General features: G+C 37.5%; 2 gene segments (V, D, J or C); one reads left to right on the top strand and one right to left on the bottom strand.

Annotated features, from left to right (window-relative positions):
* Positions 1–13,596: 13,596 nt before the first annotated feature.
* Positions 13,597–14,065, bottom strand: LOC141281489 (Ig kappa chain V region S211-like). The segment is given in 2 exon segments: positions 13,597–13,913; positions 14,017–14,065. Coding segments are annotated over 2 exon segments (366 nt in total).
* Positions 14,066–14,170: 105 nt separating this feature from the next.
* On the top strand, positions 14,171–16,210 carry LOC135781664 (Ig kappa-b4 chain C region-like). The segment is given in 3 exon segments: positions 14,171–14,212; positions 14,585–14,636; positions 15,780–16,210. Coding segments are annotated over 3 exon segments (417 nt in total).
* Positions 16,211–16,672: the final 462 nt, after the last annotated feature.

A 16,672-nucleotide genomic window follows, 5' to 3' on the forward strand; every position in this document is an offset into this window, starting at 1 on the left:
TAGTGACAGTTGTTAATTGATGACTGTACCTTTATCAACAAATTATTATGTTACAATAGAGGCAGCGCTGATGTGCTATTTTATGCGCAATGGTTCTGCTGTTTACTTTCTCCTAAGACCTAAATGGTCGTGTTTATATGAGGATACTTGCAAAGACGGGATTTTTGACACATATTTGTATTTAAGCCCAATAAAGTGGCAAAAATACTCACAAGCGCAATGAGAAGCGAATGCGCGGCTTACGTGTTCAGCTCTGACACAGAAACAGCGAACGCATTTAACATTAACACTGTTGTTTGTGTTTGAATGGCTTAATATCACTTGTTTATAAAGTGCGGTGCTTAAATATATGTACAAATGTTACGTTTTTTGAGACCACACGCAAATGAAACTGCAAGAACCGACAGGTGGATGACATCAAAGTGCCGCGAGAGCATTTCGGAAGCAGTCTCCTCTTATGATTCCTGAAATCGCTCTCACAGGATGTGGATGTCATCTGCCTCTTGGTTCTTGTGGCGCCACATGAAGTTTACCCACAAGTTTAACAAACCTGTTGTATCAGCAACTGGCCTGATGAGCATAGCAGTCAAAAACGGGACGCGGGTTATCACGTACGTGAGAAAATACAGGACCCCTAATCGCAAAGACACGTAAATTACCTGGCGGTTTGGTTTTCTTATCCCACGAACTGAAAGGCTTGCCAATCTTCATCATTTCGCTAAGCCAAGTCAATCTCCATTGGTCTTTTACACCTTTATCAATCGCTAAAACATCGGAGCCTTTCTGCATTACAAGTTTGTCCATGCTAGCTGAAAGTTTTACCTCAGCTTAACGTGATACAGCCAGAAAACCCGGAGTGGATCCGGTGCGTAGTGATTACAGAACGCTTACAGTGGAGAGAGGAACGTGATTTGGCTCCACCCCAGGCTTTGATCACATCCAACTTAAAAAAAGGTGAATACACGTCGTCTTTATTAAAAGTGAATTTAATAATTTTGCAATTGACGGAAATCCGTCTAGCGACGGAAAACTTTAATCCATGTGTATGCACGGCGTGATGGGATTACGTTCCCCCATAGCGTCAGCTAACTGACGCAATGCGAAGTGAACCGTATTGAAAGGGAACGCTTAGGTTACTCACGTAACCCCGGTTCCCTGAAATAACGGGAACGAAGCATTGCGTCTCTTGCCGTGCTACAAACGTCTACGCACCGAGTGTTATTCGGCTGCGCGCTTCAGTCGAATAATAATGAGCTCCTGACGATTGAACCGCGCTTATATAAGGACGTGTTCCTCCCGCGCGCGGGTTCAAACGTCATTGGTCTGTACTTTGTACAGACGTTAACCAATAGGCTTCAGTCACGGAGTAAACAGGAGTTTCCCCCATAGCGTCAGCTAACTGACGCAATGCTTCGTTCCCGTTATTTCAGGGAACCGGGGTTACGTGAGTAACCTAAGCGTTTTTATTTAGTTTTAGTATAGTTTTAGTCTTTAGCATAATATAATGGTTGTGTACATACACCTTGCAAAATCTGGAAATGTTTAAAATAAGAGAAGAATAAGAGAATTATTTAAAAAAAAAATAAGTTTTTTTATTAAGTCCTGTCAATCAAAGAGCAGGACAAATACCACACCAACCAACACTCTAAATTCTGTTAGGTTTTAAGCTGGCAATATATAATATACATATATAAATATACATGTTTGGTTATAAATAATCATATGCTGGGTTGTTATTAACCCAAACATGAGTTAAAACAACCCAGCATTGTATTGAAACAACCCAGCATATATTTATTTATAACCCAACATGTGTTTTGTCCAATATTTTCCCAGCATTGGATAAAAAATAACCCAGATAATTTAGAGTAAATCAAACTTATGTCTGTGCAAAGTTTAAAGGTATTGCGGAGGATTTTCTTTTTCCGGGTGGATCATCAAGACTATTGGTCCTCCTAGTTGTCAATCAGGAGTGTTGCGCAATTGCATTTTTAAAAAAAGTGGAGAGGGCGGTTCTTTTCTGAAATTTAAGAAAATCCTCCGCTACACCTTTAATGTTCTGTCTACGAGTGTCCATTTCTGTACCAGAAGACATCGTTGTGCTAACATAATATAATTATTTGTTGACTAAATATTAATATTAATATAATATTATTTTATTAATATAATATTATTTGTTGATTATTCGCAAAAGCATATAATAGTGTCAGATTAGTTCAGCGGACATTCTGTATTATAGCAACCAAAAAGCATCAGCTAACACTGCCAAGCAAGCGGTCGCCGTCAGTGTTTTCAGCCATGTTTAACGTTTAAATGCTTCTGTTACAGTACATTGATATAATTAAGGCTTCTTCAGATATATTAAGGGTTTGCCAGCAGAAGACAGGTTGTCTTAATAAAGCAACATGATTTTTTCTGAACCGGCCTGTTGGCTCAGGGGCAGGGATCCAGTGCCAAGACAGCATCATAACTGTGGGTTCACACCAGCCGCGTAAGAGGCGGCAAAAACGCGATATTCGCGCGTAGTTGGACGCTTGAACATTTGAGTTCACTCGCGTGAAATCCGCGGGTGAAATTCTAGTCATTCGAGAAATTCACGCGGAAATCCGCGTCATGGGAGGGGCTTCTGCGACTCCGCGGAGACTACACCACTCCGCTCGCTTCCTGTAATCACGTCACTACTACAGCAAGCTCCTGATTGGTTAACGTGGCGCGAAATACCGCAAAAGTTCAGATTTTTGAACTCGCGCGTTTCCCGCGACAACGCTCAATTCGTGCGGAACGCCACGCGCCTTCCGCGCGTTCCGCGACATCCGCGCCGCGGCTACCGCGTGTACCGCGCCGCAGGATGCCTAATCGCGTGTTTGCATTGACTTAACATGTAAATCATCCGCGCTTGCCGCCGCTTCCGCGGCTGGTGTGAATGCACAGGAGGGGTGGGCCGATCCACTTTTTCCATTAGCGATCCGATTTCGATTCCTAAATTCTGAGTATCGACCGATACCGATCCCGATCCAATTGTTGTATTTTTCTTGATCCATTTAGAAATGTGTGTGTGTGTGTGTGTGTGTACACACATAAATATATATATAAGGTTATTGTGTTTGCGTGTGTCTTGTGGGTGTATGACGCGTTTTATTCACTGCTACTCCAGTGCATTAACTCCGCGAGCACCAGACCAACCAGAGTTTTTGTGACCTTAAATATCTTCATATATGCAATTGTTTTTCACATAAAGCTGTTGAATATATTAGGAAGACTTTGAATATAGTGTGTAAAAATGTTTATGGTGCTTATATGGTGTTTATGGTTATAATAGTCTGACTTTTCTATAGCATGATAGTAACAACAATGAGTAACGCACAGTATCGAATTTGGATCGGCCCCGTTATTCCGATATCCGATCCAGCAAAAAAGGTCCGGATCGGCTCGATATCCGATCCAAAGTATTGGATCGGCCCACCCCTAATGCACAGTAATACACATCACGTGACGCTGCTGTGCAGGTCAGGGGTTCTAATAGACATTAGTCTGCCACCTATTGGTCATTAATAATTCAGCAACATCTGCTGAACATTTGCTTATGATCCGGTAATGTAAGTGACTCCGTGTTCAACTGCTGATCCAATAACATTTAAAAAAGGAAAACACAAGTTTTGTTTTCCAACATTTTAGTTAGTTTTGCAGGTTCAGTTGTAGTTTTTTTTAGAAACCTTCGTTTTTATTTTATATCAGTTGTAAGAAAAAATGATGACGTTGAAGGTCTCAATCAAAAAGTCGTTTATTCAATTGAAGCAGTAGCAAAGTACATGAAGCACTCTGGGTTCATCGAAGTTGGAGTGAACCCTGAGCAAAGTCAGTCTTAACACTTTATAGTTTCAAACCTGTTTTCCCACCCCAAATGCTAATGAAGTATCCCTTTAAATGTAAATTAAGACTAATACTACAAATGACCTCTATATCTCCCACTGTGCCCAAATGGGTCATTGTATTTATATGATCAGATTATCTCAGTACCCAACTGTGTGCTCAACTAAGTGATCAGATAATGTTTAGATAGATGTCTTGACCTGTGTTGGTTCAAGAAGTCTCACATTTGCTCCCATACTACTAGTAAGAAAGTATTACTTCAGGTTATATTATTGTATTGCTTGAACTGAGATTACCTTTTATGATTATCAAGCCTTTAAGCGGGATGAGCTTGTTTCAAAATCTAAATTGGAGTGGAATCTTTGTCAAGGCTGACTATAAATTCTTACAATCCCCCGTTTGATGCTCTTGGCAGAGAAGCATCACATCCACTCCATTCATAAAGATTACACCTCCCTTACGATCAGGGCAGGTGCCCAGTGGCGGTAATACCCTGGCTTAGGTTGTCCCCCATCTGGCCACTGGAGAATCTTACCCGTCTTTGGGTCATCACCTCATGCACACTGGTTATGGCTCCATCCCTTTAGGCAAGATTATCATAGGGTCTCTTCTAAAATTTGGCAATATGAAACAAACATTTCTTGGGTTTGGGAGAGAAATATTCAAGAACCATCACAGCCAAAGGGAACGTCCTAAGGTGATCATTGAAGTATCTGCAATCTGCCGTCTTAATAGAGAACACATACAGCATAGAATAATACATTTACAAACCATGAGTAAGATACACACATAGCAGTTTTGAAGCTTACATCCCAAAGTAAATTTGAATATGCAAAAGCTAAGTCCCCATTACCCTATCTTTCTCATTAAAATCAATGACATTAGCACATTGTCTAATTCTGGCAATTTAAAATCAAATTGTGGAATATTTTCTACAAATAGGATAGTAGTTGTCGGGTCACATTCACATAAAGAAAGTTATAATAACCCATTGACCATGCTGATTCTGTATTTATACAAAATGAAGTACTATAATGAGGTATTGGCTACCATTGACAAGTTGGAAAAATTATTCAAGGTTGTAGTAACACCATTTCTCTCATCTTTGACTATTATCCTAGAGAAATGATTCTGAATATGAGTGAGTTTAACTTCACAAGCATCAAAGTCAGTTTCTGGTGCTCAACACAATAATTGTTTTTCCACCATGTCACACTCGCACATGAAACCGAATGGGGTTTTGTCACAACAATCTGTGTTTACTCCCCGCCCTTCTTCTGATGACAACTTTGCAACAAATCTAGGAAGGTTCTTGCTTTCTTTTAAGAACATGTTCCTGTAATGTTCCTAGATTGTCCACCTTAATGAATTTTCTCAAACTCAAAATTTCCTTGCTCCTGGAAAATTGTTTAAAGCATAGCATACATTGTAGTCTCATTCTAGTGTCATGTGTAGTGAGACTTTTCATCGTATGGATATATGACATTTGTCCACTTGTTTTCCACCTTGGTAGGAAGACTGTCCATACTCTCTGGAAATTGTTTGATTTCTTTGTGCTTCTCCTATCGATTTGTCCAATCTTTTCAATTTTGAAAACAGTTCCTTCTAGATGAAGCATTCAAAGCTGTTGCTCCAATATATGCAGTTTTTCAGTTCCATCCATCCTGTGGTATGTCATAGAGTTGCTGGATCTTTTCAGACCTGTCTTTCGGGATCTTAGCATGTTTGGAAATGTTTGGATTTCCTACTCTATTGGTAATACTCCGACTGGCTGATCGGGCTGATTCCTTTTTCTTGAGGAAGGACCCTGCCATCACTTTTCCTGTTGGCCTTCTGGTACTTGTCCTTTATGTCTTTCTCCGAAAGGTTACACATTTCAGACATCTCCATGCTTACATCTGAAACGAGAACAAAAGAAGAGGTTGCCCCCCTTTTCCCCACAAGAATCTTTTCACATTCAAAACATCAAATTCACATACGTTTAATCACAGAACATCAAAAATGTTACAAATTAAGGCCATTAAAACATTTCTTAGAAATAAATTTACATATCAATCACATTAAATCATTTTTCATGAATCTTCAAGAATCACCCCCCTTTTGATAGTAAACTTTTTTTTCCTAAAATGTGCTACTATCATAAAACAATTCTCTAGTTCACATTAACATCTGCTTGTGACTGAGTTACAATCATGTTGTTCACACAGTGATGTGTCTGGCAAGGTTTCTTCCTTCTTTCCATTCAACAGTGCTAACTGGGTTTCTAAATTGTCAACTTTCTAAAGCAAATCATAAAAGCCCATCTGTCTTTTATGTGAGAAGTGAATCTGTCTTGCCTTGTGTCCTGTCTTTCCACATCTGAAGCAAACAGCTTCCTGATCTTTCCATCTTTTCTCTGAACAATGCCTAGCAATGTGACCATCTTTTCCACATGCATGACAGACAAAGTTTCGATATCTCTCTTTGTCTTGACAATGCCTAGCAATGTGACCGGCGTTTCCACATGCATAGCAAAGAATAACAACACCTGAATTTACTCTTGTAAATCTCCTTTGTCTATGATGGAAGCCATCAGTTAATCTAGAATATTCTGTTCTGCCAAAAGCAGCAACTGGGTGTCTAGATTTGGCACCCTTCATTTGACTATTAGCATTATTGTTGTAAAACTGTGTCATTTTAGCAATAATGTCATCAAATTCAGAGAAAGGTGTCACAAACATTGACACAGCAGAATGGGTGAGTGGATCACATTTGTTAATCAAGGCAGACTTGAAAGTGACATCATTCTTAGTAATATCAGGATTGCCACTGAAAGTTTTAAATGTCTCCAGTAATCGTTCTGAAAACGCTGCTGGGTGCTCTCCTTTCCTCATGTGCATCTCAGATATTTTATCCCAATCAATTGACATCATACCCAAAACTTCAAGAAGTGCCTGTTTCCTCTCTGACTTATTTGCTGTTCTGTCCTTTACTTTCTGAGTTAAGGCTCCAGACAAAGTATCAGGCAGACACATTTTTAGCACAACACAGGCATCACCATCAGTAAAATTATACAGATCTGCATATTGTTCCAGATTCTTTAGAAAATCTAATGGATCCTGCTTGGCAGGGTCAAATTTCCCAATGTTCTTGATCACAGTTTCTAGTTCAGTTGGATTAAATGCTCTGACCATGGTAGAGGTCATTCGCTCTCCCCTTCCTTCACTAGCACGCATAGTTGTAGTCACATGAACTGGTGCCATTGGAAATCTAACTGTACAGTCAGAGTACTGACTTCTGAATGACTGAGAATCTCTTTCCCAAGCCTCAGGACTTTCTTCCTGCAAATCTGGCATATCTGAAACTGGATTACACACTGTTACATCTAACAATGTCTTCCTAACATTTTTCTCAGTTGTGCCATTCATTATCATACATTGACAAGCTGTCCGTGCTTCCTCCAAATTGTTGGCCAAAATTTCCACAGATGATTTAAGCATGTCCTTGTTAGTTCTAAGGAGTGCAATCATTCTGCATCTTGACCTTTTCTTCTTTCCATATTGTTTCAATGGCCTGGTAATTTTTTGTAGAAATTACCTCAACACTGAGTCGCTCATGTTCAGCTTTTAACTCATCTACTCTCTTCCTAATTACGTTGTACGAAGCAAAAACTGCTTGGAGCGCATTGGCAATCTTTCCTTTTTCATTTTTAGGCATTTTAGAAGTTTCAAACTTAGAGATAGCCCATTCATATGGCTTATCAACAAAGTTCTCTATCCCATCAAACATTCCCTGTGATCCGTGCTTGGTAATGTATTTAACAATCAGCTTTTCCATTTCAAACGTCTTACTGAATTTTGTGCAATAATTCAATAGGTATTTACAACTTACACTTACTATGACTACACGTTATCTAGTTGCTTTAAGATATTTGTTAGTCTGGTAGTTCCTGTATGTCGGACACTTATGAATTACAACACAATATGTCAGGCCTCTGAACCTGAAAATTCCTGCTTCAGACATGGCCACAGTCTTTCGGACCTTAAGTTCATCTACACAAATGCTCACAAGCAGTTTAAAATATAACACTGTCACAATACGTTGGACACACCACACTGTATTATATTTTACAACAGTCTACCTAGCGTAGCACTTCAGGGGTAACAACAGTTATCGAGTTTAAAACACAGCTGCAATACCTCGTGCAAACCCACACTGGTTCAGGTTTTTGTTTTAAACTTCACAGAGCCACGGTGCGTTGGGCTCTCTACACAACAATTTCAGTTACTTTAGGAACTCATTTGTTATAATTCTGCAACCACACTACGTTGGGTTAATTCAATTACTTTAGAATCTTAACAGAAATTATAACAATTCCAAACCAAGTTTCTTTTAACTTGAAAGTCTCACTACTTTGGAGGCCACACTCCTTTGGGCCTCAAACTCTGCTTCACCAATACTCACAAATAGATTCAAATATAACACTGTCACAGTACGTTGGACAAAACCACACTACGTCGGGCTTCTGTGTTATCTCTTAAACTATCTAGCCACAGTACTTCGGGCTTACAACACTATATATCACGTTTAAAACTCTGCTACAGTACGTCGAGCAAAACCACACTGCTTCGGGTTTTTAGTTTTAAACTTCACAAAGCCACAGTTCGTTGGGCTCTCACTACAAGAAGTTTCAGTTACTTTAGAAACTCTTTTGTTATAATTCTGCCACCACACTACGTCGGGTTGATTCAGTTACTTTAGAATCTTAACAGAAATTATAACAACACAACCCCACGTTTCAGTTATTTTAGAAACACACAAACTTAAAGGAACAGTATGTAGGATTGTGGCCAAAACTGGTATTGCAATCACAAAACGTGTGGCTAAAACTGGTACTGCAATCACACAACTGGTGGCCAATATACCAAACGACAACATAAACATCAGTTGAGGGCTGCAACTCCACTTTTAAAATGATAATATCCTGGCAGGACCGCTGTTGTGAGTGATATAAGTATTTGAAATGAAAATGATTTCTTAATGTCTAGTGGCATTTCAGGGCCATTTAATGATTAATTGATATAAATTTCTTACATACTGTTCCTTTAAACACTTTGCTTCAATTACGTTAGAAACAAAAATTCCAATACAACTCTGCCACCACACTGCGTCGGGTTAATTCAGTTTCGTTAGAATCTCAAACAGAATTGTATAGAATAGGCTTAAGAACTCCTCCTGCTAAATTAAACAACTAAGTTCCTTCCTCTCTTTACAATTTTCTTTTCTAGATTTTTTTAAACGAGGGGGTTCCCTAAAACAAAAACAGCATTAATGAAGAAAATCCGCTTTTCTTACCTTTCCCCGCTTTTTTTTTAGGAAATCCCTCGCTGGTTGGCTCGCCAATGTAAGAAAAAATGATGACGTTGAAGGTCTCAATCAAAAAGTCGTTTATTCAATTGAAGCAGTAGCAAAGTACATGAAGCACTCTGGGTTCATCGGAGTTGGAGTGAACCCTGAGCAAAGTCAGTCTTAACACTTTATAGTTTCAAACCTGTTTTCCCACCCCAAATGCTAATGAAGTATCCCTTTAAATGTAAATTAAGACTAATACTACAAATGACCTCTATATCTCCCACTGTGCCCAAATGGGTCATTGTATTTATATGATCAGATTATCTCAGTACCCAACTGTGTGCTCAACTAAGTGATCAGATAATGTTTAGATAGATGTCTTGACCTGTGTTGGTTCAAGAAGTCTCACATTTGCTCCCATACTACTAGTAAGAAAGTATTACTTCAGGTTATATTATTGTATTGCTTGAACTGAGATTACCTTTTATGATTATCAAGCCTTTAAGAGGGATGAGCTTGTTTCAAAATCTAAATTGGAGTGGAATCTTTGTCAAGGCTGACTATAAATTCTTACACAGTTAACACATTTTTTTTCACTAATAGTTTTTAGTTTTGTGATAGTTTTCGTTTATGATAATAACCCTGCATTGACCCCAGTGGATCTTATAAAAAACTTTCCATTATTTTAAGCAAAGTCAATGAAAATCGAGCAGGACCAATACATTTTACAGCTGATCGCTGTCAAAAAAGTTCAGCGATGACATCCCAAGGATGACAACAGCAATGACAGTGTTCTTAATATGACAAAGTAAGTGTTTTGATTAATGCTATTAATGTTTTTTTTATCCGTGTATACCATTAGTCAACTAAATGAATAACAACATGGCAAAGATGAATACACATTTATATTAAAGCAATAAGCCCCAAAAAAACAGTGGGTTACCAGTGCATTTTATAACAGCTTAGGGGCGTTGTTAGGCACGACGTGAAGCGGAGTGCCTTAAACCCCCTTAGCTGTTATAAAATGCACTGTAACCCCACTGTTTCGCGGGGCTTATTGCTTTTATAAAACGGTTACTTCATATACATATCAGGATTTCATAAAATAAAACACAAATAAGTTGTAATTATATTAGTACAAATATTACTCTTCCGCCAAACAAAGTAGTTCCTCAGAATCAAGAGTGGCTGCAACAGAGCGCAGTTCACAACCAACACAGACGCAGCAAAGACACAATGAAAATATGATTTAAGACTGTGGTGTTTATTTTATAAATCAACATTCATCTAATTTAATTTATACATTAACATTTATATTGTGCAACTGTTGAAGTGATGATCAAATATTCTTGGAAGCATGCTTAACTCTTTCCCCGTCAGCTTTTTTTTTTTAAGTTGCCACCCAGTTTTAGTTTTATGCCTTACAGAAAAAATGATCTTCTTCAAATAAACATAAAATATCAAATGAAAGAACAGACCATCCGCTTTCAAACAACAACAACAAAAAAACGTTTCATCCTACCTTCATTTGTTCTCTTATCACCTCTCAAATTTTCAGTTAAAAGCAGAGATAATTCCATTTTTGTGAAAAACTTTTACAATAGATCAGATTCAGAGCCATCAAAACTTACACGTGACGCTAAATCCACCACAACGCTGTTGTGTCAAGTGAATGCGTCAGTGTTTAAGTTGGGTAAGATTGCCATCTAGTGGATAATAGGAAATATCAATTTAAGACAAAAACAACTCAGAGAACGTTTTCTCTTTATTGACAAAATGAGTTAACACTATCTATGACATTTATCTGGATATCGCCATAATTGTGCAAATGTAGAAAAATTTAAAAATGCTTAAAGACTTGTGGTGTTTATTTTCATAAATCAGAACGCAGGAACAGTGGCGCAGTGATACTTATGTAATACGGTCTGAACCGTGGGTTTACCAGGGTATTTTATCACGGCTTAGAACGCGTTTCAACCAATCAGAACGAGACGTTTTATAAATTGATTTAATAGTGTGATGTCTTGTGTCGGATCATTGTGTGTGTCACGTCTGACCCCGTCATGGGTCCTGTTTTGGTTTGCCATGTCTTGTTATAATTTATATTTTTGCCTTGTTTACTACCTCAAGGGTGTTTCTGTTATATAATAAAAGTCTTTTTGGTTGAGAGCTGTCTGCACTTGGGTTCTGTCCTCCACACTCATGACACACTCATTAAACCTTTTTAGGGTAACGTTACCACATTTTATTTTCATGTTGTGAGTATTTCACAGTTCTGTCAGTGGAAAATGTATTCATATTTTTGAGTTTTCTTTTTTTTATAATAATTTTTTGGGCCATTTTTTGCCTTTATTGATAGACAGTAGTTGTAGGAGACGACAGGAAAGTAGAGGGTGGAGAGAGGGGTATGGGGTCGGCAAAGGACCTCGAGCCGGGATTCGAACTCGGGTCGCCGGAAGTGCGTTTGCTATGGGAAGCCGATCTCCTCAAAAGAAGGACGAAACTGCGCCACTCGATTGATCCGCGCTGCGCGGACCAATTATACGCGCGGCCCAATGGACAGAGCCGCGCGACTGTCTGGGAAGCGCAGCGCGACTCTGATGGAATAGACTCGATTTACCCACAATTCTCTGCTAGTGGGACAAAACAGTGTTAGTGCTGTCAAAACATTATTAAATATTAAAGATAAAAAAAATAAAAGTATAATTATTCGACTGTTTATTTATTGGCAGGCAACTTGTGTGAATTCCACTCCCTCTCTCAAAGAAGCAACTTAAACCATTTTGAGTTTTTAAACCATATTTGTGTGTTTTCTCACTGCTTAGCATTGACAAATGTGGACCTGTGTCACTTGGAAATTTCATGGGAAAAGTGTATTTCTTAAAAATGTTTAAATGTTGTTTGGATTAAGGAACCGCACACTGATTTTGTTTTTAAAATATTCCTGTTTGGACAGTCTGTTAAAGTCATAAAGGAATGGTTAATACATTTCATGAGATTAAAGTTTAAATCTAATATTAGTTTTAAGTTTGTGAATCTGCTCTAATCAAGCAGACCTGAACAACTAATCAAGGTCTAAAAAGTCACCTGAAAACTGCAGGTAGCCAAGGTTTTATCAGGGTTGGTGCTAAAATCTGCAGGACATTGGCACTCCAGGACTGACGTTCCCTACCCCTGGCCTAGTGCATCACAAATTTTAACACTATAGTCATTATGGCCTTTAGAAAAAGTTTTTTTTTTAAGGAGATAGGGTAATGCACAATAGGCCCCTGTGGCGCAGCCTATAGGCTTTTGTCCTTAATGGCATTTTTCCTTACATTACTTTTATACTTTAAGTAGTTTGGCAACCAGTACTTTACACTTTTACTTGATTTTAACTTTTACCAGAGTAATGAATGGGAACACTTTTGACACCACTGGATTTATTTTAATGGTGTGTATTTCTGTGATTTACTCTTAATGATTAATTTTCTTACTGTACATTCACAAGGGTTGGAAGCGTTAATGCTTGAAGGAAGGCGTGTCTGAAGTATGGCCAATAGCCAATCACAGTGACCGCAACACTTGCATAAACGTAATTGGCTGGCTCTGCACTAGGTTATCTGCTTAAGGCGATCTGATTGGCTGCGAAAAGTTAAGAAATGTTCAACATCTGCCGCAAGCAACTGCAGTGACACGGCACCGACGGATCCACAATTCAGTTGGGCAACGCATGACATCACCCTTTTCTCAAGTAAATGAGAAAGGTTACCGTTTACGCTCCATGTGAATGTACTGTTATGCTTGTTATTTACAACGGGCATAGTTTGGCCCACGGGCCTTGTATTTAACACATGTTCACTATAGGAAGAGCGGTGGTCAGCAGAAGCAGTGTTATGTGTTCTGTTGGGAAATCTTGTGTTCGAGCATGAATGTGGATGCTAACTTTTACCATCTAATTTTTTGTACAGTAAATCACAATGTCTTGGTGCCAGATACCACAGAGGTCTTGTGAAGTTCATGTCTTGATGCATCAGAGCTGTTTTGCAGCACAAGGGGGATGTACACAATATTAGACAGGTGGATATAACAGATTCATTATTCAATAGGGGCTTTGAAGCAAATAAAGCAAAAATTAGTTTTGACATTACAATCTGATCATATCAAATAATCAAATAATTTTAAGCTAGTGCACTCCCTGTGGCATTAATATGTACAAGCAGTTTGGATAGATGATTGTTAAAATGGTCTGTATTTGTCTTCATAAATACTGATGAACTAATTTGTGTGTTTCCTCTGATCAGTGTTGTGTGTTATTGTGTTGTTTGATCATCTGCAGTATCTGTCAGGTGTATGAGTGCAGTCACTGTGCAGTCTGACTGTCAGAGGTTTTTGTATCACTCTTTATCACTGTGTCTACACATAAGTGCTTCTTGGATAGTGAAAACTCAGACAGTAATAATCTCCTGAATCTTCAGTCTTAACTTCTTTGATGGTCAAAGTGAAATCTGTGTCTGATCCGCTGCCACTGAATCTTGATGGAGTTCCGGACTGACAGCTTGTTGCATAATATATGAGGAGTTTAGGAGCTTCTCCAGGTCTCTGTAAGTACCAGGCTAAATGATTACCACGATGCACTGCACTGCTGACTTGACAGTTTATTTGAACTTGGTGTCCTGGTTGAACTGCTGTTATTGATGGACTCTGAGTAAGAGTGTACTGTCCTCTACACACTGAAAGAAACAACAAGAATGAAATATAAGACAACACTAAAACAAATCAATATTTCACTCTTCAATGAATTAATGATGATGATAAAAATGTTACAACACAAACCTTGAGTAAAGACTGTGAGTGTCCAGATGAAGATGATGATGAAAGTCATTGTTGTTCTTTTGGTTTGTGTGATGATGAAGATTCTGTTCTGTTCTGATCTCAGTCATGAAGTGTTAAACTCACAGCACTATAAACACTCACACATCACTGAAGCATGACAACACAATGCAAAGAAGACGATAGGAAACTTCTGCTGGTACAGACTACTACACTATCGGATTTCCATGCCAAAATATTCTGAATAATACAATCGTATAATAACACATAACAAATACATTTTTGAACAAAAGTAAAAACAAATGTCCAAAATGTTCAGAATTAATTTGTCTAAAGCTTCAGGTTTGTGTGTGCAGGTTAAAGAGTTACAAAACACAATTAATGAGAATAAATAATAAAGAGTGAAAACTGGAGAAATTTTGTAATCGTTTTGTGCTTAACATTTTTTAACTTAAATCATTCATAGTTTTTCATAATAGTTGTTTGCGTTGTGTAATGTTAGTGTTGTTTATTCTGCTGTAGTTTGTGTTCAGTCAAGTGTGCAGAGGTTTTTGTACAGTCGCTCTATTAGTTTGTATCACTGTGGTTCACATTCGGCAGCGGCACCAGACTGGAAGTTGGCCGTAAGTAAATAATTCAATAATAATTTTAATAAAATAAATAACTGTTTATAAATATATACATCAGGTATGAAACACTAAATTGAAATGGATTTATGGAATAAAATTAGGAGTTAAAATAATTGAATGCATGGCAGGCTGTTGATAATTCCTTAAGTATTAATAATATATTGTGTAGATCACCTTAGAATTTTGACTTTAGTGTTTTGGTATAATTTAATAATGTGACTAATATTCATTCGTACATAAAGTTGAATTTTCCAATCTGTTTTCAGATAGAAAATTTATTTTACAAATTTTTTAATATTCATTTGAACTCTGACAACTAATTTTATTCTGTTTAGACTCAATATTTTGTTAACAAAGTTCAGCTTCATTTTAATATTCAGTTTGTTACATATGGAGCAACAAATGTAAAATTGAGTTACAAAAACATTATTATTTATTAATAGTTTATGGTAAACTGTAAGGTAAACTCTTTAAACTGCACTTGCACATAAATGTGTTCATGTGTATTTAGGTAAATTAAATTATTTTGGTTGTTTTGTCTGTTTTACCTACAACTAAAATCTAAGTTAGTAAGTGTTAAGCGTGATAGAAGCGCATGTCAAACATGTATCTGTACAACATATTTACGTTATGTAAATTGTATATATTTATATTATCTACGTATAATACATAAATATTGTAATTAAACTGTAAAGATTTTCTAACTGTTGTTTTTGTAGAATTATATTTACATTTATGTTCTTATTACATTTTTGTTTTTTACTTTATTTTACAGTGTAATTATACATTTAAATACTGAGTAATAATGATTAATAACATGAACTTACTATAGGATTGGGGTTTGGTTTAGGGTTAGCTGCATGTAATTATGCATTATTTACTGTTATTACTATAATAATTACATGTAAAATAAAGTTTTACCATTATTGTTTTAAGAACGATCATTTTCAAATCTGACAAACATTGAAATCAAATACTGTAAATTTGAGCTTTCAAGTCAAAAGGAAAAATATATTAGGGCTATAATTCAGCCATATAATAAAACATCTTGATTATTGGTTATTTAATGTTTAACATGGAAAGAGTGAAGTTATTTTCTTTCTTGTGTGAGTTATTGATTATTGATGTGATTGTCAGAAAACAGTCCCCCTAAAGTGAGCGTCCTGCCGCCGTCCAGTGAAGAGATTTCCACAAAGCAAACAGCAACACTGATGTGTGTGGCCAACAAGGGCTTCCCCTCAGACTGGAGTCTGAACTGGAAGGTGGACGGGATCAGCAGCAGGTCTCAGTACAGCAGTGTTGCTCTCCTGGAGAAGGACGGTCTGTACAGCTGGAGCAGCAGTCTGACTCTCTCTGAGCAGGAGTGGAGCTCAGTGATCTCAGTCAGCTGTGAGCTCACACAGAAAGACCAGCGTGATAAAGTCACTGGAGAATTGAGGAGAGATCAGTGTTCACAGTAGATCCACTCACTCTCACATCAAGACTAACAGACTAACTGTGTTTCTCTTCATTTCTCTCTCTCATCTCACATCAAACAACACAAGTCTATGTCTGCTTTATTCATTCACTCATGATTGTGCGACAATTCATCAAATAAAATCATATTCTATCTTTATGTCTTTGACTCATTTTGTCTGTTTTGAATATGAAAGCTCACATTTTATAAATAAACCTGACTCAATGAAGCATGAAAACACCTGCAGATGAAGTAAATTTACATAACTGTCAGTAAAATGAAGAACCTTAAACATGCAGTGATCTTGATCAATGATTATAAAGAGATATTGAAGATATATTTGATGCGTCAGTGGGTTAAGTTTGATAGTTGTTCGGTGTGTTTCCAGTATTACTGTGACATTAAACTCCTGTGAGGATTCTGAACATCTGCTGATGGATCTGAGAGAAACACAAACACTCACACTGATGATGTAAATATGAACTGAAGTCAATCAGTTTTAATGTTTAAAACTTTATTGTGTGAAATGAGACTCAGTTGAGTTTAACTCATGGAGAGATTTGGAGTTTTGTTT

This window comes from Paramisgurnus dabryanus, chromosome 23 (assembly GCF_030506205.2).
Source record: "Paramisgurnus dabryanus chromosome 23, PD_genome_1.1, whole genome shotgun sequence".
NCBI classification, from domain to species: domain Eukaryota; kingdom Metazoa; phylum Chordata; class Actinopteri; order Cypriniformes; family Cobitidae; genus Paramisgurnus; species Paramisgurnus dabryanus.